Source organism: Oncorhynchus keta, unplaced genomic scaffold, assembly GCF_023373465.1.
Source record: "Oncorhynchus keta strain PuntledgeMale-10-30-2019 unplaced genomic scaffold, Oket_V2 Un_contig_86_pilon_pilon, whole genome shotgun sequence".
In the NCBI taxonomy this organism is placed as follows: Eukaryota; Metazoa; Chordata; class Actinopteri; order Salmoniformes; family Salmonidae; genus Oncorhynchus; species Oncorhynchus keta.
The window spans coordinates 93,868-119,516 of NW_026290186.1; the positions used below are offsets into that span (position 1 = coordinate 93,868).

General features: G+C 45.4%; 2 protein-coding genes across 3 annotated transcripts; one reads left to right on the forward strand and one right to left on the reverse strand.

Annotated features, from left to right (window-relative positions):
- The first annotated feature begins 427 nt into the window (after positions 1–427).
- On the forward strand, positions 428–24,211 carry LOC127926933 (28S ribosomal protein S33, mitochondrial-like). Of its 2 annotated transcripts, XM_052512558.1 has the most exons (4): positions 428–637; positions 18,430–18,650; positions 20,624–20,756; positions 20,789–24,211. In XM_052512558.1, the coding sequence occupies exons 2-3, from the start codon at positions 18,436–18,438 to the stop codon at positions 20,727–20,729; spliced, it is 321 nt and encodes a 106-aa protein (XP_052368518.1). In that variant the 5' UTR covers positions 428–637; positions 18,430–18,435; the 3' UTR covers positions 20,730–20,756; positions 20,789–24,211. The 2 variants fall into 2 exon arrangements, with proteins under 2 accessions (XP_052368518.1, XP_052368517.1); XM_052512557.1 differs by having other exon boundaries at positions 429–637; positions 20,624–24,211.
- On the reverse strand, positions 20,621–23,147 carry LOC127926932 (uncharacterized). Its single transcript, XM_052512556.1, has 15 exons — positions 23,011–23,147; positions 22,750–22,877; positions 22,580–22,712; positions 22,447–22,542; positions 22,282–22,409; positions 22,021–22,212; positions 21,856–21,956; positions 21,792–21,823; positions 21,580–21,685; positions 21,479–21,542; positions 21,262–21,372; positions 21,124–21,224; positions 21,023–21,086; positions 20,789–20,894; positions 20,621–20,756 (listed from the first exon to the last, which is right to left on the reverse strand). Exons 2-10 carry the CDS (start codon positions 22,868–22,870, stop codon positions 21,534–21,536), a joined length of 918 nt encoding a protein of 305 aa, XP_052368516.1. The 5' UTR covers positions 22,871–22,877; positions 23,011–23,147; the 3' UTR covers positions 20,621–20,756; positions 20,789–20,894; positions 21,023–21,086; positions 21,124–21,224; positions 21,262–21,372; positions 21,479–21,533.
- Positions 24,212–25,649: the final 1,438 nt, after the last annotated feature.

A 25,649-nucleotide genomic window follows, 5' to 3' on the forward strand; every position in this document is an offset into this window, starting at 1 on the left:
AATAGTACAAATAAAGAAAAAACCTTGAATGAGTAGGTGTGTCCAAACTTTTGACTGGTACAATATGCTTCAGTAAGATTAGATGTTTAGTATTTATAGCAGTGGTTATCAACTGTACTGTAGGGATGGAACGTAAGTCGCTGGATATTGAGGTCGTGGTGGCAGCTGCAGTGAGCTATTTGGGTGTACAAGACTTGACATCAGAAGAGTTACAGGGTGGGTTGAGTGATGGTGTCCCGTCCTTTCAGGCTGTTGGTCTGAGGTAGGACTAGAGAGATTTAAATAGTGGAGTAAGGTGGTGGATTTTTAGTGAGTGCAGGGTTAGATGGTAGGGTATTTTTTTTTTATGTATTTATTTTACATTTTCAAGACACGTATAAGGTAGTTATACTCCAGTCTAGTAGGTGGCGGTAATGCAACATGTATTGGCTGCCAACCGCCGTTAAACATAATCGAAGAAGAATATTATAGAAGTGGAGGCATGCTTGAAGGTTAGCGACACATTGAACGAAATACAATAACAACTTCGAGTTTGACACACAAACTGAGTAGCAAGTTATGCAATTATCGTGTAGAACATGGTAATATAATCTACATTTGGATATAAAAGCCACGACACAAGTCTCGGTGATTCCAGGTATGTGTATTTGGCTGTGGACGCAGTGAGCCATTTTGTCATTCATGTTTTCCTCTGTCTGTTTTCAAACGGATCATTTATGATGTGTTTGACTATGATTCTTCTATTGGTATTAAACCATGACCAATGAAGCGGTTTCATAAACGGGTTGGTTACTTAGAAACTATGGGACAAAACTGGGTTTACAGAAGACGTTCAATATGGCGATTTTTATTTTAATCCCAGGCCCCCAAAAAAGACCGGTAACGTGTGTTTCTTCAGTTTATACAAAAGGACAAACACCGAGCGCACAAATAGTTCCGTGTGCAACAACAGTAATCAAGGTAAAACGGCAACACCGAAATGTTTTTAGGGGAAATAAACCCAAGATGTGCCGGGATTTCGATGCAAACATTCGTAACTTTTATTTAAAAAAATAATTAATTGCAACTTTTTTACATGTTGAGCCACAGTGTTTAATTTAAATGAAAATGCCCGAGAAGCCGGTGTTTGCAGGATATTGTCACGGGTGTTAGGCCCGAGACGACCCTTCTTCCTGGTTTGCAAGCTGGCCAATTTAGTCCAGTCAAACAGATGAACAGTATCTACATTTTATTTTTTTCAAGCTGTGTTCTAGTGACATTTATTCGGATACATCCATAACAATGAGCTATTGAGGCGCGATTTCGCCCTGGCACAGAACATGTGTTCTCTGTTCAGAGCAGCGAGCCGACAAACACAGCGACAGTAACGCGGTCAGTTCCAACACTGAAGCTGTCTAGGCTGCTGCAAGCTTTTGTTGTACCTTTTGGAATGTCTGTCAATTCAATTCAAGGGCTTCATTGGCATGGGAAACACGTGTTAACATTGCCAAAGCAAGTGAGGTAGACAACATACAAAGTGAATATATAAAGTGAAAAATTAACAGTAAACATTACACATACAGAAGTTTCAAAACAGTAAAGACATTACAAATGTCATATTATATATATACAATGTACAAATAGTTAAAGGACACAAGATAAAATAAATAAGCATAAATATGGGTTGTATTTACAATGGTGTTTGTTCTTCACTGGTTGCCCTTTTCTCGTGGCAACGGGTCTCTCTCTCTCTGAGAAACGCTGTCGCGACTCTTACTTGTTCATTACTTTGATATGGGACAGCTGGAGATGGAATTTGAATATTGAAACCATGTTGCAAATGTCGGAGAAGCAGACAGCAACGTTTATACAAATCTCCGCTGTTGAAAACTAAATGTTGGTCTAAAAGAAACGTGAGATCATGTCTAGATGCTTTTTATAGTGGAGATCAAGGTTATAAATTGCCTGGCTGGGCTTATGAAACAGTGGATTGCGGTCAGGTGCAACTGAGTAAATGGGAATTTTAAAGTCAAAGGTTTAGCCAGTGGTAATTTGTGGAATAGACACTGACTGGAATGCGCTTTTACCCAATCACCATTCAGGATTAGACCCAATGGTTGTATACATTCATAAAATTATCTAAGTGATGTTGTTGACGTTCAGTTACCTGGGTCAAGGTACAGCACATTTTTGGTGGGTGGCCCTTGGGCTATTTAAAGAGGAACTACTTTGCAGGTATGAAACACAGCAGTGGTGGAAAAAGTACCTAAACTGTTATACTTTGAGTGAAAGTAAAGATTCCTTTTTATAGAAAATGACTCGAGTGAGTAAAATACTACATGAGTAAAAGTTGTTTGGATATGATTATACGTACGTGTCAAAAGTTAAAAGTATAACTCATTTCCAATTCCTTATATTACGCAAAACAGGCGGCACGGTTATTGTATTTTTTTTTAATTGACTGATGGCCAGGGGCACACCAACACTCAGACATCATTTACAAACAAAGCGTTTGTGTTTAGTGAGTCTGCCAGATCAGAGGCAGTAGGGATGACCAGGGATGTTCTCTGTTTAGTGAGTCCTCCAGATCAGAGGCAGTAGGGATGACCAGGGATGTTCTCTGTTTAGTGAGTCCTCCAGATCAGAGGCAGTAGAGATGACCAGGGATGTTCTCTGTTTAGTGAGTCCTCCAGATCAGAGGCAGTAGGGATGACCAGGGATGTTCTCTGTTTAGTGAGTCTGCCAGATCAGAGGCAGTAGGGATGACCAGGGATGTTCTCTGTTTAGTGAGTCTTCCAGATCAGAGGCAGTAGAGATGACCAGGGATGTTCTCTGTTTAGTGAGTCCTCCAGATCAGAGGCAGTAGGGACCAGGGATGTTCTCTGTTTAGTGAGTCCTCCAGATCAGAGGCAGTAGGGATGACCAGGGATGTTCTCTGTTTAGTAAGTCTGCCAGATCTTAGGCAGTAGAGATGACCAGGGATGTTCTCTGTTTAGTGAGTCCTCCAGATCAGAGGCAGTAGGGATGACTAGGGATGTTCTCTGTTTAGTGAGTCCCCTCCAGATCAGAGGCAGTAGAGATGACCAGGGATGTTCTCTGTTTAGTGAGTCCTCCAGATCAGAGGCAGTAGTGATGACCAGGGATGTTCTCTGTTTAGTGAGTCCTCCAGATCAGAGGCAGTAGTGATGACCAGGGATGTTCTCTGTTTAGTGAGTCCTCCAGATCAGAGGCAGTAGTGATGACCAGGGATGTTCTCTGTTTAGTGAGTCCTCCAGATCAGAGGCAGTAGGGATGACCAGGGATGTTCTCTGTTTAGTGGGTCCTCCAGATCAGAGGCAGTAGACCAGGGATGTTCTCTGTTTAGTGAGTCCTCCAGATCAGAGGCAGTAGGGATGACCAGGGATGTTCTCTGTTTAGTGAGTCCTCCAGATCAGAGGCAGTAGACCAGGGATGTTCTCTGTTTAGTGGGTCCTCCAGATCAGAGGCAGTAGACCAGGGATGTTCTCTGTTTAGTGGGTCCTCCAGATCAGAGGCAGTAGACCAGGGATGTTCTCTGTTTAGTAAGTCTGCCAGATCAGAGGCAGTAGACCAGGGATGTTCTCTGTTTAGTAAGTCTGCCAGATCAGAGGCAGTAGGGATGAGCAGGGATGTTCTCTGTTTAGTGAGTCCTCCAGATCAGAGGCAGTAGGGATGACCAGGGATGTTCTCTGTTTAGTGAGTCCTCCAGATCAGAGGCAGTAGGGATGACCAGGGATGTTCTCTGTTTAGTGAGTCCTCCAGATCAGAGGCAGTAGGGATGACCAGGGATGTTCTCTGTTTAGTGAGTCCTCCAGATCAGAGGCAGTAGGGATAACCAGGGATGTTCTCTGTTTAGTGAGTCGGCCAGATCAGAGGCAGTAGGGATGACCAGGGATGTTCTCTGTTTAGTAAGTCTGCCAGATCAGAGGCAGTAGGGATAACCAGGGATGTTCTCTGTTTAGTGAGTCGGCCAGATCAGAGGCAGTAGGGATGACCAGGGATGTTCTCTGTTTAGTGAGTCCTCCAGATCAGAGGCAGTAGTGATGACCAGGGATGTTCTCTGTTTAGTGAGTCCACCAGATCAGAGGCAGTAGGGATGACCAGGGATGTTCTCTGTTTAGTGAGTCCTCCAGATCAGAGGCAGTAGGGATGACCAGGGATGTTCTCTGTTTAGTGAGTCCTCCAGATCAGAGGCAGTAGGGATGACCAGGGATGTTCTCTGTTTAGTGAGTCCTCCAGATCAGAGACAGTAGGGATGACCAGGGATGTTCTCTGTTTAGTGAGTCCTCCAGATCAGAGGCAGTAGACCAGGGATGTTCTCTGTTTAGTGGGTCCTCCAGATCAGAGGCAGTAGACCAGGGATGTTCTCTGTTTAGTGGGTCCTCCAGATCAGAGGCAGTAGACCAGGGATGTTCTCTGTTTAGTGGGTCCTCCAGATCAGAGGCAGTAGACCAGGGATGTTCTCTGTTTAGTGAGTCCTCCAGATCAGAGGCAGTAGGGATGACCAGGGATGTTCTCTGTTTAGTGAGTCCTCCAGATCAGAGGCAGTAGACCAGGGATGTTCTCTGTTTAGTGAGTCCTCCAGATCAGAGGCAGTAGGGATGACCAGGGATGTTCTCTGTTTAGTAAGTCTGCCAGATCTTAGGCAGTAGAGATGACCAGGGATGTTCTCTGTTTAGTGAGTCCTCCAGATCAGAGGCAGTAGGGATGACTAGGGATGTTCTCTGTTTAGTGAGTCCTCCAGATCAGAGGCAGTAGAGATGACCAGGGATGTTCTCTGTTTAGTGAGTCCTCCAGATCAGAGGCAGTAGTGATGACCAGGGATGTTCTCTGTTTAGTGAGTCCTCCAGATCAGAGGCAGTAGTGATGACCAGGGATGTTCTCTGTTTAGTGAGTCCTCCAGATCAGAGGCAGTAGTGATGACCAGGGATGTTCTCTGTTTAGTGAGTCCTCCAGATCAGAGGCAGTAGGGATGACCAGGGATGTTCTCTGTTTAGTGAGTCCTCCAGATCAGAGGCAGTAGGGATGACCAGGGATGTTCTCTGTTTAGTGAGTCCTCCAGATCAGAGGCAGTAGGGATGACCAGGGATGTTCTCTGTTTAGTGAGTCCTCCAGATCAGAGGCAGTAGACCAGGATGTTCTCTGTTTAGTGAGTCCTCCAGATCAGAGGCAGTAGACCAGGGATGTTCTCTGTTTAGTGAGTCCTCCAGATCAGAGGCAGTAGACCAGGGATGTTCTCTGTTTAGTAAGTCTGCCAGATCAGAGGCAGTAGACCAGGGATGTTCTCTGTTTAGTAAGTCTGCCAGATCAGAGGCAGTAGGGATGAGCAGGGATGTTCTCTGTTTAGTGAGTCCTCCAGATCAGAGGCAGTAGGGATGACCAGGGATGTTCTCTGTTTAGTGAGTCCTCCAGATCAGAGGCAGTAGGGATGACCAGGGATGTTCTCTGTTTAGTGAGTCCTCCAGATCAGAGGCAGTAGGGATAACCAGGGATGTTCTCTGTTTAGTGAGTCTGCCAGATCAGAGGCAGTAGGGATGACCAGGGATGTTCTCTGTTTAGTGAGTCCTCCAGATCAGAGGCAGTAGGGATGACCAGGGATGTTCTCTGTTTAGTAAGTCTGCCAGATCAGAGGCAGTAGGGATGACCAGGGATGTTCTCTGTTTAGTGAGTCCGCCAGATCAGAGGCAGTAGGGATAACCAGGGATGTTCTCTGTTTAGTGAGTCTGCCAGATCAGAGGCAGTAGGGATGACCAGGGATGTTCTCTGTTTAGTAAGTCTGCCAGATCAGAGGCAGTAGGGATGACCAGGGATGTTCTCTGTTTAGTGAGTCCTCCAGATCAGAGGCAGTAGAGATGACCAGGGATGTTCTCTGTTTAGTGAGTCCTCCAGATCAGAGGCAGTAGGGATGACCAGGGATGTTCTCTGTTTAGTAAGTCTGCCAGATCTTAGGCAGTAGAGATGACCAGGGATGTTCTCTGTTTAGTGAGTCCTCCAGATCAGAGGCAGTAGGGATGACTAGGGATGTTCTCTGTTTAGTGAGTCCTCCAGATCAGAGGCAGTAGAGATGACCAGGGATGTTCTCTGTTTAGTGAGTCCTCCAGATCAGAGGCAGTAGTGATGACCAGGGATGTTCTCTGTTTAGTGAGTCCTCCAGATCAGAGGCAGTAGTGATGACCAGGGATGTTCTCTGTTTAGTGAGTCCTCCAGATCAGAGGCAGTAGTGATGACCAGGGATGTTCTCTGTTTAGTGAGTCCACCAGATCAGAGGCAGTAGGGATGACCAGGGATGTTCTCTGTTTAGTGAGTCCTCCAGATCAGAGGCAGTAGGGATGACCAGGGATGTTCTCTGTTTAGTGAGTCCTCCAGATCAGAGGCAGTAGGGATGACCAGTGATGTTCTCTGTTTAGTGAGTCCTCCAGATCAGAGGCAGTAGACCAGGGATGTTCTCTGTTTAGTGGGTCCTCCAGATCAGAGGCAGTAGACCAGGGATGTTCTCTGTTTAGTGGGTCCTCCAGATCAGAGGCAGTAGACCAGGGATGTTCTCTGTTTAGTGGGTCCTCCAGATCAGAGGCAGTAGACCAGGGATGTTCTCTGTTTAGTAAGTCTGCCAGATCAGAGGCAGTAGACCAGGGATGTTCTCTGTTTAGTAAGTCTGCCAGATCAGAGGCAGTAGGGATGAGCAGGGATGTTCTCTGTTTAGTGAGTCCTCCAGATCAGAGGCAGTAGGGATGACCAGGGATGTTCTCTGTTTAGTGAGTCCACCAGATCAGAGGCAGTAGGGATGACCAGGGATGTTCTCTGTTTAGTGAGTCCTCCAGATCAGAGGCAGTAGGGATGACCAGGGATGTTCTCTGTTTAGTAAGTCTGCCAGATCAGAGGCAGTAGGGATGAGCAGGGATGTTCTCTGTTTAGTGAGTCCTCCAGATCAGAGGCAGTAGGGATGACCAGGGATGTTCTCTGTTTAGTGAGTCCTCCAGATCAGAGGCAGTAGGGATGAGCAGGGATGTTCTCTGTTTAGTGAGTCCTCCAGATCAGAGGCAGTAGGGATGACCAGGGATGTTCTCTGTTTAGTGAGTCCTCCAGATCAGAGGCAGTAGGGATGAGCAGAGATGTTCTCTGTTTAGTAAGTCTGCCAGATCAGAGGCAGTAGGGATGACCAGGGATGTTCTCTGTTTAGTAAGTCTGCCAGATCAGAGGCAGTAGGGATGAGCAGGGATGTTCTCTGTTTAGTGAGTCCTCCAGATCAGAGGCAGTAGGGATGACCAGGGATGTTCTCTGTTTAGTAAGTCTGCCAGATCAGAGGCAGTAGGGATGACCAGGGATGTTCTCTGTTTCGTGAGTCCTCCAGATCAGAGGCAGTAGGGATGACCAGGGATGTTCTGTTTAGTGAGTCCTCCAGATCAGAGGCAGTAGGGATGACCAGGGATATTCTCTGGTTAGTGAGTCCTCCAGATCAGAGGCAGTAGTGATGACCAGGGATGTTCTCTGTTTAGTGAGTCCTCCAGATCAGAGGCAGTAGGGATGACCAGGGATATTCTCTGTTAAGTGAGTCCTCCAGATCAGAGGCAGTAGGGATGACCAGGGATGTTCTCTGTTTAGTGAGTCCTCCAGATCAGAGGCAGTAGGGATGACCAGGGATGTTCTCTGTTTAGTAAGTCCTCCAGATCAGAGGCAGTAGGGATGACCAGGGATGTTCTCTGTTTAGTGAGTCCTCCAGATCAGAGGCAGTAGGGATGACCAGGGATGTTCTCTGTTTAGTAAGTCTGCCAGATCAGAGGCAGTAGGGATGACCAGGGATGTTCTCTGTTTCGTGAGTCCTCCAGATCAGAGGCAGTAGGGATGACCAGGGATGTTCTGTTTAGTGAGTCCTCCAGATCAGAGGCAGTAGGGATGACCAGGGATGTTCTCTGTTTAGTGAGTCCTCCAGATCAGAGGCAGTAGGGATGACCAGGGATGTTCTCTGTTTAGTGAGTCCTCCAGATCAGAGGCAGTAGTGATGACCAGGGATGTTCTCTGTTTAGTGAGTCCTCCAGATCAGAGGCAGTAGGGATGACCAGGGATGTTCTCTGTTTAGTGAGTCCTCCAGATCAGAGGCAGTAGGGATGACCAGGGATGTTCTCTGTTTAGTGAGTCCTCCAGATCAGAGGCAGTAGGGATGACCAGGGATGTTCTCTGTTTAGTGAGTCCTCCAGATCAGAGGCAGTAGGGATGACCAGGGATGTTCTCTGTTTAGTGAGTCCTCCAGATCAGAGGCAGTAGGGATGACCAGGGATGTTCTCTGTTTAGTGAGTCCTCCAGATCAGAGGCAGTAGGGATGACCAGGGATGTTCTCTGTTTAGTGAGTCCACCAGATCAGAGGCAGTAGGGATGACCAGGGATGTTCTCTGTTTAGTGAGTCCTCCAGTTCAGAGGCAGTAGAGATGACCAGGGATGTTCTCTGTTTAGTGAGTCCTCCAGATCAGAGGCAGTAGGGATGACCAGGGATGTTCTCTGTTTAGTGAGTCCTCCAGATCAGAGGCAGTAGGGATGACCAGGGATGTTCTCTGTTTAGTGAGTCCTCCAGATCAGAGGCAGTAGGGATGACCAGGGATGTTCTCTGTTTAGTGAGTCCTCCAGATCAGAGGCAGTAGACCAGGGATGTTCTCTGTTTAGTGAGTCCTCCAGATCAAAGCCAGTAGGGATGACCAGGGATGTTCTGTTTAGTGAGTCCTCCAGATCAGAGGCAGTAGACCAGGGATGTTCTCTGTTTAGTGAGTCCTCCAGATCAGAGGCAGTAGGGATGACCAGGGATGTTCTCTGTTTAGTGAGTCCTCCAGATCAGAGGCAGTAGACCAGGGATGTTCTCTGTTTAGTGAGTCCTCCAGATCAGAGGCAGTAGGGATGACCAGGGATGTTCTCTGTTTAGTGAGTCCTCCAGATCAGAGGCAGTAGACCAGGGATGTTCTCTGTTTAGTGAGTCCTCCAGATCAAAGCCAGTAGGGATGACCAGGGATGTTCTCTGTTTAGTAAGTCTGCCAGATCAGAGGCAGTAGGGATGACATGGGATTTTCTCTTTTAAGTGCATGAATTAGATCATTTTCCTGTCCTGCTAAGCATTCAAAATGCAAAGAGTGCTTTTGGGTGTCAGGGAAAATGTACGGAGTAGAAGGTACATTTATTTTCTTTATGAATGTAGTGAAGTAAAAGTTGACCAATTTTAAATAGTAATGTACAGATACCCCAAACAACTTCAGTAGTACTTTAAAGTATTTTTACTTCAGTACTTTACACCACTGAAAACAGACAATCCATAATATCAGTCAAAAAATATAAAATGCCCAGTTTATGATACGAAACCAACTTTTCTAAGTGATTTTATAAATAGGTTATATTTGACTCTACATTCCATGATGGAGACCAAGAAAAGGCATTGTTGTCAGACGAGGTCGATGCGGTTCAATGCATGATTTATATAATAAACTAATACATTTCTTGGTACTCCAGAAAATATTGCTATCGTGTTGTACATCAAATCAAATGTATTTATGTAGCCCTTCGTACATCAGCTGATATCTCAAAGTGCTGTACAGAAACCCAGCCTAAAACCCCAAACAGCAAGCAATGCAGGTGTAGGTCCTACTGTCTGTAAACACACAGTCCAGTTCATAGTGAATGATGACAGGCCCTACTGTCTGTAAACACACAGTCCAGTTCATAGTGAATGATGACAGGCCCTACTGTCTGTAAACACACAGTCCAGTTCATAGTGAATGATGACAGGCCCTACTGTCTGTAAACACACAGTCCAGTTCATAGTGAATGATGACAGGCCCTACTGTCTGTAAACACACAGTCCAGTTCATAGTGAATGATGACAGGCCCTACTGTCTGTAAACACACAGTCCAGTTCATAGTGAATGATGACAGGCCCTACTTACTGTAAACACACAGTCCAGTTCATAGTGAATGATGACAGGCCCTACTGTCTGTAAACACACAGTCCAGTTCATAGTGAATGATGACAGGCCCTACTGTCTGTAAACACACAGTCCAGTTCATAGTGAATGATGACAGGCCCTACTGTCTGTAAACACACAGTCCAGTTCATAGTGAATGATGACAGGCCCTACTGCCTGTAAACACACAGTCCAGTTCATAGTGACTGACAGGCCCTACTGCCTGTAAACACACAGTCCAGTTCATAGTGAATGATGACAGGCCCTACTGTCTGTAAACACACAGTCCAGTTCATAGTGACTGACAGGCCCTACTGTCTGTAAACACACAGTCCAGTTCATAGTGAATGATGACAGGCCCTACTGCCTGTAAACACACAGTCCAGTTCATAGTGAATGATGACAGGCCCTACTGCCTGTAAACACACAGTCCAGTTCATAGTGACTGACAGGCCCTACTGCCTGTAAACACACAGTCCAGTTCATAGTGAATGATGACAGGCCCTACTGTCTGTAAACACACAGTCCAGTTCATAGTGAATGATGACAGGCCCTACTGTCTGTAAACACACAGTCCAGTTCATAGTGAATGATGACAGGCCCTACTGTCTGTAAACACACAGTCCAGTTCATAGTGAATGATGACAGGCCCTACTGTCTGTAAACACACAGTCCAGTTCATAGTGAATGATGACAGGCCCTACTGTCTGTAAACACACAGTCCAGTTCATATTGAATGATGACAGGCCCTACTTCCTGTAAACACACAGTCCAGTTCAAAGTGAATGATGACAGGCCCTACTGTCTGTAAACACACAGTCCAGTTCATAGTGAATGATGACAGGCCCTACTGTCTGTAAACACAGTCCAGTTCATAGTGAATGATGACAGGCCCTACTGCCTGTAAACACACAGTCCAGTTCATAGTGAATGATGACAGGCCCTACTGTCTGTAAACACACAGTCCAGTTCATAGTGAATGATGACAGGTCCTACTGCCTGTAAACACACAGTCCAGTTCATAGTGAATGATGACAGGCCCTACTGTCTGTAAACACACAGTCCAGTTCATAGTGAATGATGACAGGCCTCATGATGACAGGCCTCATGATGACAGGCCTCATGACGACAGGCCTATATTAGCCTACTGTAGTTCTGATTGGCTTTGGGGCACCAGTCTGCGTAGACTCTGGTCCTGGATGAGACAGATGGTTATATTTACTGCAGTGTCTTACTAATTGTCCAAACGCACGGCCACGTTCCCTCTATATCGCTATGCCCAAACATTTATGAACATGTGAATATGACCAAGCTTGTCAGAAATGTCTGGGTTGGATAAGAACAGATTTGAATAAGATTTCATGTTGCTAAAATGCAGTCAGTCCCACTTTTAAGCCCAGGAAACAGCCATTCAACTTGCCAGTCACCAGCTTTTCAAGGTTAATAATAATGTCAAAATACATTTGCTAACTAGCTACCAAAGAATGGAGTTTCGCTGAGCAGCTATCGTCATTACTGCTGTCACGACCTGTATGCACTTCCTAATGAGGTCTGAAAATAATCTATTCTGGGGGTAGAGCAGGTGGAATAGGATTACATTCTGGGGGTAGAGCAGGTGGAATAGTATTACATTCTGGGGGTAGAGCAGGTGGAATAGTATTACATTCTGGGGGTAGAGCAGGTGGAATAGTATTACATTCTAGGGGGTAGAGCAGGTGGAATAGGATTACATTCTGGGAGTAGAGCAGGTGGAATAGTATTACATTCTGGGGGGTAGAGCAGGTGGAATAGTATTACATTCTAGGGGGTAGAGCAGGTGGAATAGGATTACATTCTGGGAGTAGAGCAGGTGGAATAGTATTACATTCTGGGGGTAGAGCAGGTGGAATAGGATTACATTCTGGGGGGTAGAGCAGGTGGAATAGTATTACATTCTGGGGGTAGAGCAGGTGGAATAGTATTACATTCTGGGGGGTAGAGCAGGTGGAATAGGATTACATTCTGGGGGGTAGAGCAGATGGAATAGGATTACATTCTGGGGGGTAGAGCAGGTGGAATAGTATTACATTCTGGGGGGTAGAGCAGGTGGAATAGTATTACATTCTGGGGGTAGAGCAGGTGGAATAGTATTACATTCTGGGGGTAGAGCAGGTGGAATAGTATTACATTCTGGGGGTAGAGCAGGTGGAATAGTATTACATTCTGGGGGTAGAGCAGGTGGAATAGTATTACATTCTGGGGGTAGAGCAGGTGGAATAGTATTACATTCTGGGTAGAGCAGGTGGAATAGTATTACATTCTGGGGGTAGAGCAGGTGGAATAGTATTACATTCTGGGGTAGAGCAGGTGGAATAGTATTACATTCTGGGTAGAGCAGGTGGAATAGTATTACATTCTGGGTAGAGCAGGTGGAATAGTATTACATTCTGGGTAGAGCAGGTGGAATAGTATTACATTCTGGGTAGAGCAGGTGGAATAGTATTACATTCTGGGGGTAGAGCAGGTGGAATAGTATTACATTCTGGGGGTAGAGCAGGTGGAATAGTATTACATTCTGGGGGTAGAGCAGGTGGAATAGTATTACATTCTGGGGGTAGAGCAGGTGGAATAGTATTACATTCTGGGGGGTAGAGCGGGTGGAATAGTATTACATTCTGGGAGGTAGAGCGGGTGGAATAGTATTACATTCTGGGGGGTAGAGCGGGTGGAATAGTATTACATTCTGGGGGGTAGAGCGGGTGGAATAGTATTACATTCTGGGGGTAGAGCAGGTGGAATAGGATTACATTCTGGGGGGTAGAGCAGGTGGAATAGGATTACATTCTGGGGAGTAGAGCAGGTGGAATAGTATTACATTCTGGGGAGTAGAGCAGGTGGAATAGTATTACATTCTGGGGGGTAGAGCAGGTGGAATAGTATTACATTCTGGGGGGTAGAGCAGGTGGAATAGTATTACATTCTGGGGAGTAGAGCAGGTGGAATAGTATTACATTCTGGGGGTAGAGCAGGTGGAATAGGATTACATTCTGGGGAGTAGAGCATGTGGAATAGTATTACATTCTGGGGAGTAGAGCATGTGGAATAGTATTACATTCTGGGGGGTAGAGCAGGTGGAATAGTATTACATTCTGGGGAGTAGAGCAGGTGGAATAGGATTACATTCTGGGGAGTAGAGCAGGTGGAATAGTATTACATTCTGGGGGGTAGAGCAGGTGGAATAGGATTACATTCTGGGGGTAGAGCAGGTGGAATAGTATTACATTCTGGGGGGTAGAGCAGGTGGAATAGTATTACATTCTGGGGTTAGAGCAGGTGGAATAGTATTACATTCTGGGGGTTGAGCAGGTGGAATAGTATTATATTCTGGGGGTTGAGCAGGTGGAATAGTATTACATTCTGGGGTTAGAGCAGGTGGAATAGTATTACATTCTGGGGGGTAGAGCAGGTGGAATAGTATTACATTCTGGGGGTAGAGCAGGTGGAATAGTATTACATTCTGGGGGTAGAGCAGGTGGAATAGTATTACATTCTGGGGGGTAGAGCAGGTGGAATAGTATTACATTCTGGGGGGTAGAGCGGGTGGAATAGTATTACATTCTGGGGGGTAGAGCAGGTGGAATAGTATTACATTCTGGGGTTAGAGCAGGTGGAATAGTATTACATTCTGGGTAGAGCAGGTGGAATAGTATTACATTCTGGGAGTAGAGCAGGTGGAATAGTATTACATTCTGGGGGGTAGAGCAGGTGGAATAGGATTACATTCTGGGGGGTAGAGCAGGTGGAATAGTATTACATTCTGGGGGTAGAGCAGGTGGAATAGTATTACATTCTGGGAGTAGAGCAGGTGGAATAGTATTACATTCTGGGAGTAGAGCAGGTGGAATAGGATTACATTCTGGGAGTAGAGCGGGTGGAATAGTATTACATTCTGGGGGTAGAGCAGGTGGAATAGTATTACATTCTGGGGGGTAGAGCAGGTGGAATAGTATTACATTCTGGGGGGTAGAGCAGGTGGAATAGTATTACATTCTGGGGGTAGAGCGGGTGGAATAGTATTACATTCTGGGTAGAGCAGGTGGAATAGTATTACATTCTGGGGGGTAGAGCAGGTGGAATAGTATTACATTCTGGGGGTAGAGCGGGTGGAATAGTATTACATTCTGGGGGGTAGAGCGGGTGGAATAGTATTACATTCTGGGTAGAGCAGGTGGAATAGTATTACATTCTGGGGGTAGAGCGGGTGGAATAGGATTACATTCTGGGGGTAGAGCGGGTGGAATAGGATTACACTCTGGGGGTAGGGCAGGTGGAATAGTATTACATTCTGGGAGTAGAGCGGGTGGAATAGTATTACATTCTGGGTAGAGCAGGTGGAATAGTATTACATTCTGGGGGTAGAGCGGGTGGAATAGTATTACATTCTGGGGGTAGAGCAGGTGGAATAGGATTACATTCTGGGGGTAGAGCAGGTGGAATAGTATTACATTCTGGGGGTAGAGCAGGTGGAATAGTATTACATTCTGGGGGTAGAGCAGGTGGAATAGTATTACATTCTGGGGGTAGAGCAGGTGGAATAGTATTACATTCTGGGGGTAGAGCGGGTGGAATAGTATTACATTCTGGGTAGAGCAGGTGGAATAGTATTACATTCTGGGGGGTAGAGCAGGTGGAATAGTATTACATTCTGGGGGTAGAGCGGGTGGAATAGTATTACATTCTGGGGGTAGAGCGGGTGGAATAGTATTACATTCTGGGTAGAGCAGGTGGAATAGTATTACATTCTGGGGGGTAGAGCAGGTGGAATAGTATTACATTCTGGGGGGTAGAGCGGGTGGAATAGTATTACATTCTGGGGGTAGAGCAGGTGGAATAGTATTACATTCTGGGGTTAGAGCAGGTGGAATAGTATTACATTCTGGGTAGAGCAGGTGGAATAGTATTACATTCTGGGAGTAGAGCAGGTGGAATAGTATTACATTCTGGGGGTAGAGCAGGTGGAATAGGATTACATTCTGGGGGGTAGAGCAGGTGGAATAGTATTACATTCTGGGGGTAGAGCAGGTGGAATAGTATTACATTCTGGGAGTAGAGCAGGTGGAATAGTATTACATTCTGGGAGTAGAGCAGGTGGAATAGTATTACATTCTGGGAGTAGAGCGGGTGGAATAGTATTACATTCTGGGGGTAGAGCAGGTGGAATAGTATTACATTCTGGGGGTAGAGCAGGTGGAATAGTATTACATTCTGGGGGTAGAGCAGGTGGAATAGTATTACATTCTGGGGGTAGAGCAGGTGGAATAGTATTACATTCTGGGGGTAGAGCAGGTGGAATAGTATTACATTCTGGGGGTAGAGCAGGTGGAATAGTATTACATTCTGGGGGTAGAGCGGGTGGAATAGTATTACATTCTGGGTAGAGCAGGTGGAATAGTATTACATTCTGGGGGTAGAGCAGGTGGAATAGTATTACATTCTGGGGGTAGAGCGGGTGGAATAGTATTACATTCTGGGTAGAGCAGGTGGAATAGTATTACATTCTGGGTAGAGCAGGTTTAAACAACAAATTTAGATTTTATGTTCCAACACTGTTGTAGGTGTTAAAACGGAGATCTGTCTATTTTTTATGAGATGCTCATGCCTCTGTTCTACCAATGGAAGTTGTTGTTACAAAGGCGACCATCTTCGGTCCAATACGAGCCAATAAAAACTTACTAGGCGTCTTTTTTTGGGGGGGGGGGGATAGATTTTTGTGAAGAGTGAAACCTCTCGCTCTGTTTGTTCCTCTCTGGATAAAATCAATAACCTTTCCATCTGCTGGATCAGCCAATCAGTGCGTGGCAGTAATAAGTGATTCTATTGGAGGTGCAGAAAAGGTGGTTTTGATGCTTTACTTCCAACATTATTAAGTTGGACAAGCTGTTAATTGGCTGCTTCCTGGGCTTAAAAGAGAATCCCTGTAATTCAACGTTTCCTGTCAGCCCAGATTGTTGTTCCGTTTAGAGTGTTGACAACATGTTAAACTATATTTCATCTGTTTTTTGAAAATATAGTAGAGGTCGACCGATTTATGACTTTTCAACGCCGATACCGATTATTGGAGGACCAAAAAAGCCGATACCGATTTTCTTTCCAATTTTTTTATTATTATTTTTATTTATTTGTGTAATAATAATAATAATAATAACAATTACAACAATACTGAATGAACACTTATTTAACTTAATATAATACTATAAAATCAAATTTTGCCTCAAGTAAATAATGAAACCTGTTCAATTTGGTTTAAATAATGCAAAAACAAAGTGTTGGAGAAGAAAGTAAAAGTGCAATATGTGCCATGTAAGAAAGCTAATGTTTCAGTTCCTGGCTCAGAACATGAGAACATATGAAAGCTGATGGTTCCTTTTAACATGAGTCTTCAATGTACCCAGGTAAGAAGTTTTAGGTTGTAGTTATTATAGGACTGTTTCCCTCTATACCATTTGTATTTCATTAACCTTTGACTATTGGATGTTCTTATAGGCACTTTAATATTGCCAGTGTAACAGTATAGCTTCCGTCCCTCTCCTCGCTCCTCCCTCCCTGGGCTCGAACCAGCCACACAACAACAGCCACCCTAGAAGCAGCGTTACCCATGCAGAGCAAGGGACAACAACCAACCACTCCAAGTCTCAGAGCGAGTGAAGTTTGAAACGCTATTAGCGCGCGCTAACTAGCCAGCCATTTCACTTCGGTCACACCAGCCTCATCTCGGGAGTTGATAGGCTTGAAGTCATAAACAGCGCCATGCTTGAAGCACAATGAAGAGCGGCTGGCAAAAACGCACGAAAGTGCTGTTTGAATGAATGTTTACGCGCCTGCTTCTGCCTACCACCGCTCAGTCAGATACTTGTATGCTCAGTCAGATTATATGCAACACAGGACACGCTAGATAATATCTAGTAATATCATCAACAATGTGTAGTTATCTAGTGATTATGATTGATTGTTTTTTATAAGATACGTTTAATGCTAGCTAGCAACTTACCTTGGCTTACTGCATTCGCGTAACAGGCAGTCTCCTTGTGGAGTGCAATGAGAGAGAGGCAGGTCGTTATTGCGTTGTACTAGTTAACTGTAAGGATGCAAGATTGGATCCCCCGAGCTGACAAGGTGAAAATCTGTCTTTCTGCCCCTGAACGAGGCAGTTAACCCACCGTTCCCAGGCCGTCATTGAAAATAAGAATGTGTTCTTAACTGACTTGCTTAGTTAAAGATTAAATAAAGGTCGGCGCACAAAAATACAGATTTCCCGATTTGTTATGAAAACTTGAAATCGGCCCTAATTAATCGGCCACTCCGATTTTAATCGGTCTACCTCTAAAATATATACATCTGCACAATGAGCACTTGTTGTGCCAAATACATCATTACCGTTGTTGGCAAGGTAGCGTGTGAATTTTAGCCATGTTAGCATAGAAGATGAAACTAGCTGTATTAGCATAGAAGATGAAACTAGCTGTATTAGCATAGAAGATGAAACTAGCTGTATTAGCATAGAAGATGAAACTAGCTGTATTAGCATAGAAGATGAAACTAGCTGTATTAGCATAGAAGATGAAACTAGCTGTATGAGCATAGAAGATGAAACTAGCTGTATGAGCATAGAAGATGAAACTAGCTGTATTAGCATAGAAGATGAAACTAGCTGTATTAGCATAGAAGATGAAACTAGCTGTATTTGCATAGAAGATGAAACTAGCTGTATTTGCATAGAAGATGAAACTAGCTGTATTAGCATAGAAGATGAAACTAGCTGTATTAGCATAGAAGGTGAAACTAGCTGTATTTGCATAGAAGATGAAACTAGCTGTATTTGCATAGAAGATGAAACTAGCTGTATTAGCATAGAAGGTGAAACTAGCTGTATTTGCATAGAAGATGAAACTAGCTGTATTTGCATAGAAGATTAAACTAGCTGTATTAGCATAGAAGATTAAACTAGCTGTATTAGCATAGAAGATGAAACTAGCTGTATTAGCATAGAAGATGAAACTAGCTGTATTAGCATAGAAGATGAAACTAGCTGTATTAGCATAGAAGATGAAACTAGCTGTATTAGCATAGAAGATGAAACTAGCTGTATTAGCATAGAAGATGAAACTAGCTGTATTAGCATAGAAGATGAAACTAGCTGTATTAGCATAGAAGATGAAACTAGCTGTATTAGCATAGAAGATGAAACTAGCTGTATTAGCATAGAAGATGAAACTAGCTGTATTAGCATAGAAGATGAAACTAGCTACATGCCAGCTTCTTCTCATTGTTCCTAGCTATCTGACCATCCAGAATCACCAGACTTCTGCCCCATTATAAAACAAAGTGCCCCATTTGAGCGCTCGTGTCATGTTGTTTTTTTGTGACGTTGTCAGCTAATCCGTCTATAGAAGTTTTTATTTTTATTTTTTAGGACATATTTGACCGACGTTTGCTGCTTCTCTTTCCTCTTGTCTTTCAGCGAGCTATGGCCAGCCTGTCCAACTACGCCGTACGTATGGCGCGTCTCAGTGCACGTATCTTTGGGGATGTGGCGCGTCCTACGGACAACAAGTCCATGAAGGTGGTCCAGCTGTTCAAGGAGCCGCCCATGGCCCAGAAAAAGGAGGTGTACGACTGGTACCCTCAACACAAGATCTACTATGCCCTTACGCAGAAGCTACGATACATGGGACTCTTCAGGTAGTACATGACGTGGTGATGGGCTTAATAGATCCATAGGGCTATTCATGGGAAAGGGATCTGGGTTGTTTTGGCATGTCTGTGTTTGGCAGTGTGCAGTAATGTTTACAGCCCTACTCTAGCCAGAACCACTGCTAGAGGCTTTAGAAGGTTCTTCTGGCTAACCACAGACAGGGAAATTACAGTGTTCTAGACCTTGTTTGTCACTGTGTTCTAGACCTTGTTTGTCTCTGTGTTCTAGACCTTGTTTGTCTCTGTGTTCCAGACCCTGTTTGTCTCTGTGTTCAGACCCTGTTTGTCTCTGTGTTCTAGACCTTGTTTGTCTCTGTGTTCCAGACCCTGTTTGTCTCTGTGTTCCAGACCCTGTTCGTCTCTGTGTTCCAGACCCTGTTTGTCTCTGTGTTCCAGACCCTGTTCGTCTCTGTGTTCCAGACCCGGTTTGTCTCTGTGTTCCAGACCCGGTTTGTCTCTGTGTCCCAGACCCGGTTTGTCTCTGTGTCCCAGACCCGGTTTGTCTCTGTGTCCCAGACCCGGTTTGTCTCTGTGTCCCAGACCCGGTTTTGTCTCTGTGTCCCAGACCCGGTTTTGTCTCTGTGTCCCAGACCCGGTTTTGTCTCTGTGTCCCAGACCCGGTTTGTCTCTGTGTTCCAGACCCTGTTTGTCTCTGTGTTCCAGACCCTGTTTGTCTCTGTGTTCCAGACCCTGTTTGTCTCTGTGTTCCAGACCCTGTTTGTCTCTGTGTTCCAGACCCTGTTTGTCTCTGTGTCCCAGACCCTGTTTGTCTCTGTGTCCAGACCCGGTTTGTCTCTGTGTCCCAGACCCGGTTTGTCTCTGTGTCCCAGACCCGGTTTGTCTCTGTGTCCCAGACCCGGTTTGTCTCTGTGTCCCAGACCCGGTTTTGTCTCTGTGTCCCAGACCCGGTTTTGTCTCTGTGTCCCAGACCCGGTTTGTCTCTGTGTCCCAGACCCGGTTTTGTCTCTGTGTCCCAGACCCGGTTTTGTCTCTGTGTCCCAGACCCGGTTTTGTCTCTGTGTCCCAGACCCGGTTTTGTCTCTGTGTCCCAGACCCGGTTTTGTCTCTGTGTCCCAGACCCGGTTTTGTCTCTGTGTCCCAGACCCGGTTTTGTCTCTGTGTCCCAGACCCGGTTTTGTCTGTGTCCCAGACCCGGTTTTGTCTCTGTGTCCCAGACCCGGTTTTGTCTCTGTGTCCCAGACCCGGTTTTGTCTCTGTGTCCCAGACCCGGTTTTGTCTCTGTGTCCCAGACCCGGTTTTGTCTCTGTGTCCCAGACCCGGTTTTGTCTCTGTGTCCCAGACCCGGTTTTGTCTCTGTGTTTTAGACCCTGTTTGTCTCTGTGTTCTAACCAGACAGTGTTCTAGACCCTGTTTGTCTCTGTGTTCTAGACCCTATTTGTCTCTGTGTTCTAACCAGAGTGTTCCAGACCCTGTTTGTATCTGTGTTCTAGTCCCTGTTTGTCTCTGTTATAACCAGACAGTGTTCTAGACCCTGGTTGTCTCTGTGTTCTCGACCCTGTTTGTCTCTATGTTCTAGTCCCTGTTTGTCTCTGTTATAACCAGACAGTGTTCTAGACCCTGGTTGTCTCTGTGTTCTAGACCCTATTTGTCTCTGTGTTCTAACCAGAGTGTTCCAGACCTTGTTTGTCTCTGTGTTCTAGACCCTGTTTGTCTCTGTGTTCTAACCAGAGTGTTCTAGACCCTGTTTGTATCTGTGTTCTAGTCCCTGTTTGTCTCTGTTATAACCAGACAGTGTTCTAGACCCTGTTTGTCTCTATGTTCTAGTCCCTGTTTGTCTCTGTTATAACCAGACAGTGTTCTAGACCCTGTTTGTCTCTGTGTTCTCGACCCTGTTTGTCTCTATGTTCTCGACCCTGTTTGTCTCTGTTCTTCTGTACACCTCCTTCAGTATTAATTTAGCTCACATCAGTAACACCATTTCCTCCCTGCTTCCCCACCAGAGATGAACACGAGGACTTCAAGGAGGAGATGCGTCGGCTGAGGAAACTGAGAGGCAAAGGGAAACCCAAGAAGGGCGAGGGAAAGAGAGCCACCAAGAAGAAATGAGCACTTCCTTTCCCTGTCCTATAGGACCTGTGGATAAACCCAGCCCTGTCCTATAGGACCTGTGGATAAACCCAGCCCTGCCCTCTCATATAGGACCTGTGGATAAACCCTGCCCTGTCATATAGGACCTGTTGATAAACCCAGCCCTGCCCTGTCATATAGGACCTGTGGATAAACCCTGCCCTGTCCTATAGGACCTGTGGATAAACCCTGCCCTGTCCTATAGGACCTGTGGATAAACCCTGCCCTGTCACACAGGACCTGTGGATAAACCCTGCCCTGTCATATAGGACCTGTGGATAAACCCTGCCCTGTCCTATAGGACCTGTGGATAAACCCTGCCCTGTCATATAGGACCTGTTGATAAACCCAGCCCTGCCCTGTCATATAGGACCTGTGGATAAACCCAGCCCTGTCCTATAGGACATGTGGATAAACCCAGCCCTGTCCTATAGGACCTGTGGATAAACCCAGCCCTGCCCTGTCCTATAGGACCTGTGGATAAACCCTGCCCTGCCCTGTCCTATAGGACCTGTGGATAAACCCAGCCCTGCCCTGTCCTATAGGACCTGTGGATAAACCCAGCCCTGCCCTGTCCTATAGGACCTGTGGATAAACCCAGCCCTGCCCTGTCCTATAGGACCTGTGGATAAACCCTGCCCTGTCCTATAGGACCTGTGGATAAACCCTGCCCTGCCCTGTCATATAGGACCTGTGGATAAACCCAGCCCAGCCCTGTCATATAGGACCTGTGGATAAACCCAGCCCTGTCCTATAGGACCTGTGGATAAACCCAGCCCTGTCCTATAGGACCTGTGGATAAACCCAGCCCTGCCCTGTCATATAGGACCTGTGGATAAACCCAGCCCTGTCCTATAGGACCTGTGGATAAACCCAGCCCAGCCCTGTCATATAGGACCTGTGGATAAACCCAGCCCTGCCCTGTCATATAGGACCTGTGGATAAACCCAGCCCTGTCCTATAGGACCTGTGGATAAACCCAGCCCTGCCCTGTCATATAGGACCTGTGGATAAACCCAGCCCTGCCCTGTCATATAGTACCTGTGGATAAACCCAGCCCTGTCATATAGGACCTGTGGATAAACCCAACCCTCTCATATAGGACCTGTGGATAAACCCAGCCTTGCCCTGTCATATAGGACCTGTGGATAAACCCAGCCCTGTCATATAGTACCTGTGGATAAACCCAGCCCTGTCCTATAGGACCTGTGGATAAACCCAGCCCTGTCATATAGTACCTGTGGATAAACCCAGCCCTGCCCTATAGGACCTGTGGATAAACCCAGCCCTGTCATATAGTACCTGTGGATAAACCCAGCCCTGTCATATAGTACCTGTGGATAAACCCAGCCCTGCCCTATAAAACCTATGAATAAACCCAGCCCTGTCCTATAGGACCTGTGGATAAACCCAGCCCTGTCATATAGTACCTGTGGATAAACCCAGCCCTGTCCTATAGGACCTGTGGATAAACCCTGCCCTGTCATATAGGACCTGTGGATAAACCCAGCCCTGCCCTGTCATATAGGACCTGTGGATAAACCCAGCCCTGTCCTATAGGACATGTGGATAAACCCTGCCCTGTCATATAGTACCTGTGGATAAACCCAGCCCTGTCCTATAGGACCTGTGGATAAACCCTGCCCTGTCATATAGGACCTGTGGATAAGCCCAGCCCTGCCCTGTCATATAGGACCTGTGGATAAACCCAGCCCTGTCATATAGTACCTGTGGATAAACCCAGCCCTGTCCTATAGGACCTGTGGATAAACCCTGCCCTGTCATATAGGACCTGTGGATAAACCCAGCCCTGCCCTGTCATATAGGACCTGTGGATAAACCCAGCCCTGTCATATAGGACCTGTGGATAAACCCAGCCCTGTCCTATAGGACCTGTGGATAAACCCAGCCTTGCCCTGTCATATAGGACCTGTGGATAAACCCAGCCCTGTCCTATAGGACCTGTGGATAAACCCAGCCCTGCCCTGTCATATAGTACCTGTGGATAAACCCAGCCCTGTCATATAGGACCTGTGGATAAACCCAACCCTCTCATATAGGACCTGTGGATAAACCCAGCCCTGTCCTATAGGACATGTGGATAAACCCTGCCCTGTCATATAGTACCTGTGGATAAACCCAGCCCTGTCATATAGTACCTGTGGATAAACCCTGCCCTGTCCTATAGGACCTGTGGATAAACCCTGCCCTGTCATATAGGACCTGTGGATAAACCCAGCCCTGCCCTGTCCTATAGGACCTGTGGATAAACCCAGCCCTGTCCTATAGGACCTGTGGATAAACCCAGCCCTGTCCTATAGGACCTGTGGAGGAATCACAACAGTCCTCGTTTGCTTTGGGACACCAGAGGAATGGCCTCCCTAACTGTGTTCACACCGGTAACATGTGACACCCCCCCCCCACCTCCAGGATGTTCATAATGAATGGATCCTTGGAACAGCTGATGACGTGTGTTGAGAGGATCCCTTTCATGTCCCCATCACAGAAGATCCTGTCTGACAAGTGACCAGTCTTTTGACCGCTGTGTGTTTGGTACATCAAGCATTTCTGTTCTCATAGTCTCTGTACGGTGAAAGGAGTCTCTGTACAGTGAAAGGAGTCTCTGCACAGTGAAAGGAGTCTCTGCACAGTGAAAGGAGTCTCTGCACAGTGAAAGGAGTCTCTGCACAGTGAAAGGAGTCTCTGCACAGTGAAAGGAGTCTCTGTACAGTGAAGGGAGTCTCTGTACAGTGAAGGGAGTCTCTGTACAGTGAAGGGAGTCTCTGTACAGTGAAGGGAGTCTCTGCACAGTGAAAGGAGTCTCTGCACAGTGAAAGGAGTCTCTGTACAGTGAAAGGAGTCTCTGTACAGTGAAAGGAGTCTCTGCACAGTGAAAGGAGTCTCTGCACAGTGAAGGGAGTCTCTGCACAGTGAAGGGAGTCTCTGCACAGTGAAGGGAGTCTCTGCACAGTGAAGGGAGTCTCTGTACAGTGAAGGGAGTCTCTGTACAGTGAAGGGAGTCTCTGTACAGTGAAGGGAGTCTCTGTACAGTGAAGGGAGTCTCTGTACAGTGAAGGGAGTCTCTGTACAGTGAAGGGAGTCTCTGTACAGTGAAGGGAGTCTCTGTACAGTGAAGGGAGTCTCTGTACAGTGAAGGGAGTCTCTGTACAGTGAAGGGAGTCTCTGCACAGTGAAGGGAGTCTCTGTACAGTGAAGGGAGTCTCTGTACAGTGAAGGGAGTCTCTGTACAGTGAAGGGAGTCTCTGTACAGTGAAGGGAGTCTCTGTACAGTGAAGGGAGTCTCTGCACAGTGAAAGGGTGAAGGAGACCTGGAAGGCATCGGTACATAGAACTGTGATGTTGGTATGTTCCTATTGACTGAGACCAAGCTGGTGTTTTACATCTGTTCTGAGTGACACCAGGTGTCGTGAATAAAATACTGAAAACAAAATCTGCTGAAATGTGACTCTCCGGTTTGTGACTGGTTTATTGCCATGCAATTACTGTGTTATACCATGTTGTTACTAGCGACTTAGTGCAACTACAGGAAACCCATTTAAACACCTGCTCTGTTCTCTTTATGAATTGATGCCCAGTTTTTCAAAAGTGATCTGTATTTCTCCTATCGGATCAACTGAATAGATGCCGGTTCTATTCATTATATTTCTAATCATTTAGTCCTATCTGACAGGAGATATGAATGGAGAGTCTGGTTCTATTCATTATATTTCTAATCATTTAGTCCTATCTGACAGGAGATATGAATGGAGAGTCCGGTTCTATTCATTATATTTCTAATCATTTAGTCCTATCTGACAGGAGATATGAATGGAGAGTCCGGTTCTATTCATTATATTTCTAATCATTTAGTCCTATCTGACAGGAGATATGAATGGAGAGTCTGGTTCTATTCATTATATTTCTAATCATTTAGTCCTATCTGACAGGAGATATGAATGGAGAGTCTGGTTCTATTCATTATATTTCTAATCATTTAGTCCTATCTGACAGGAGATATGAATGGAGAGTCTGGTTCTATTCATTATATTTCTAATCATTTAGTCCTATCTGACAGGAGATATGAATGGAGAGTCTGGTTCTATTCATTATATTTCTAATCATTTAGTCCTATCTGACAGGAGATATGAATGGAGAGTCTGGTTCTATTCATTATATTTCTAATCATTTAGTCCTATCTGACAGGAGATATGAATGGAGAGTCTGGTTCTATTCATTATATTTCTAATCATTTAGTCTGTTTATCTGACAGGAGATATGAATGGAGAGTCTGGTTCTATTCATTATATTTCTAATCATTTAGTCCTATCTGACAGGAGATATGAATGGAGAGTCTGGTTCTATTCATTATATTTCTAATCATTTAGTCTGTTTATCTGACAGGAGATATGAATGGAGAGTCTGGTTCTATTCATTATATTTCTAATAATTTAGTCCTATCTGACAGGAGATATGAATGGAGAGTCTGGTTCTATTCATTATATTTCTAATCATTTAGTCTGTTTATCTGACAGGAGATATGAATGGAGAGTCTGGTTCTATTCATTATATTTCTAATCATTTAGTCTGTTTATCTGACAGGAGATATGAATGGAGAGTCTGGTTCTATTCATTATATTTCTAATCATTTAGTCCTATCTGACAGGAGATATGAATGGAGAGTCTGGTTCTATTCATTATATTTCTAATCATTTAGTCCTATCTGACAGGAGATATGAATGGAGAGTCTGGTTCTATTCATTATATTTCTAATCATTTAGTCCTATCTGACAGGAGATATGAATGGAGAGTCTGGTTCTATTCATTATATTTCTAATCATTTAGTCTGTTTATCTGACAGGAGATATGAATGGAGAGTCTGGTTCTATTCATTATATTTCT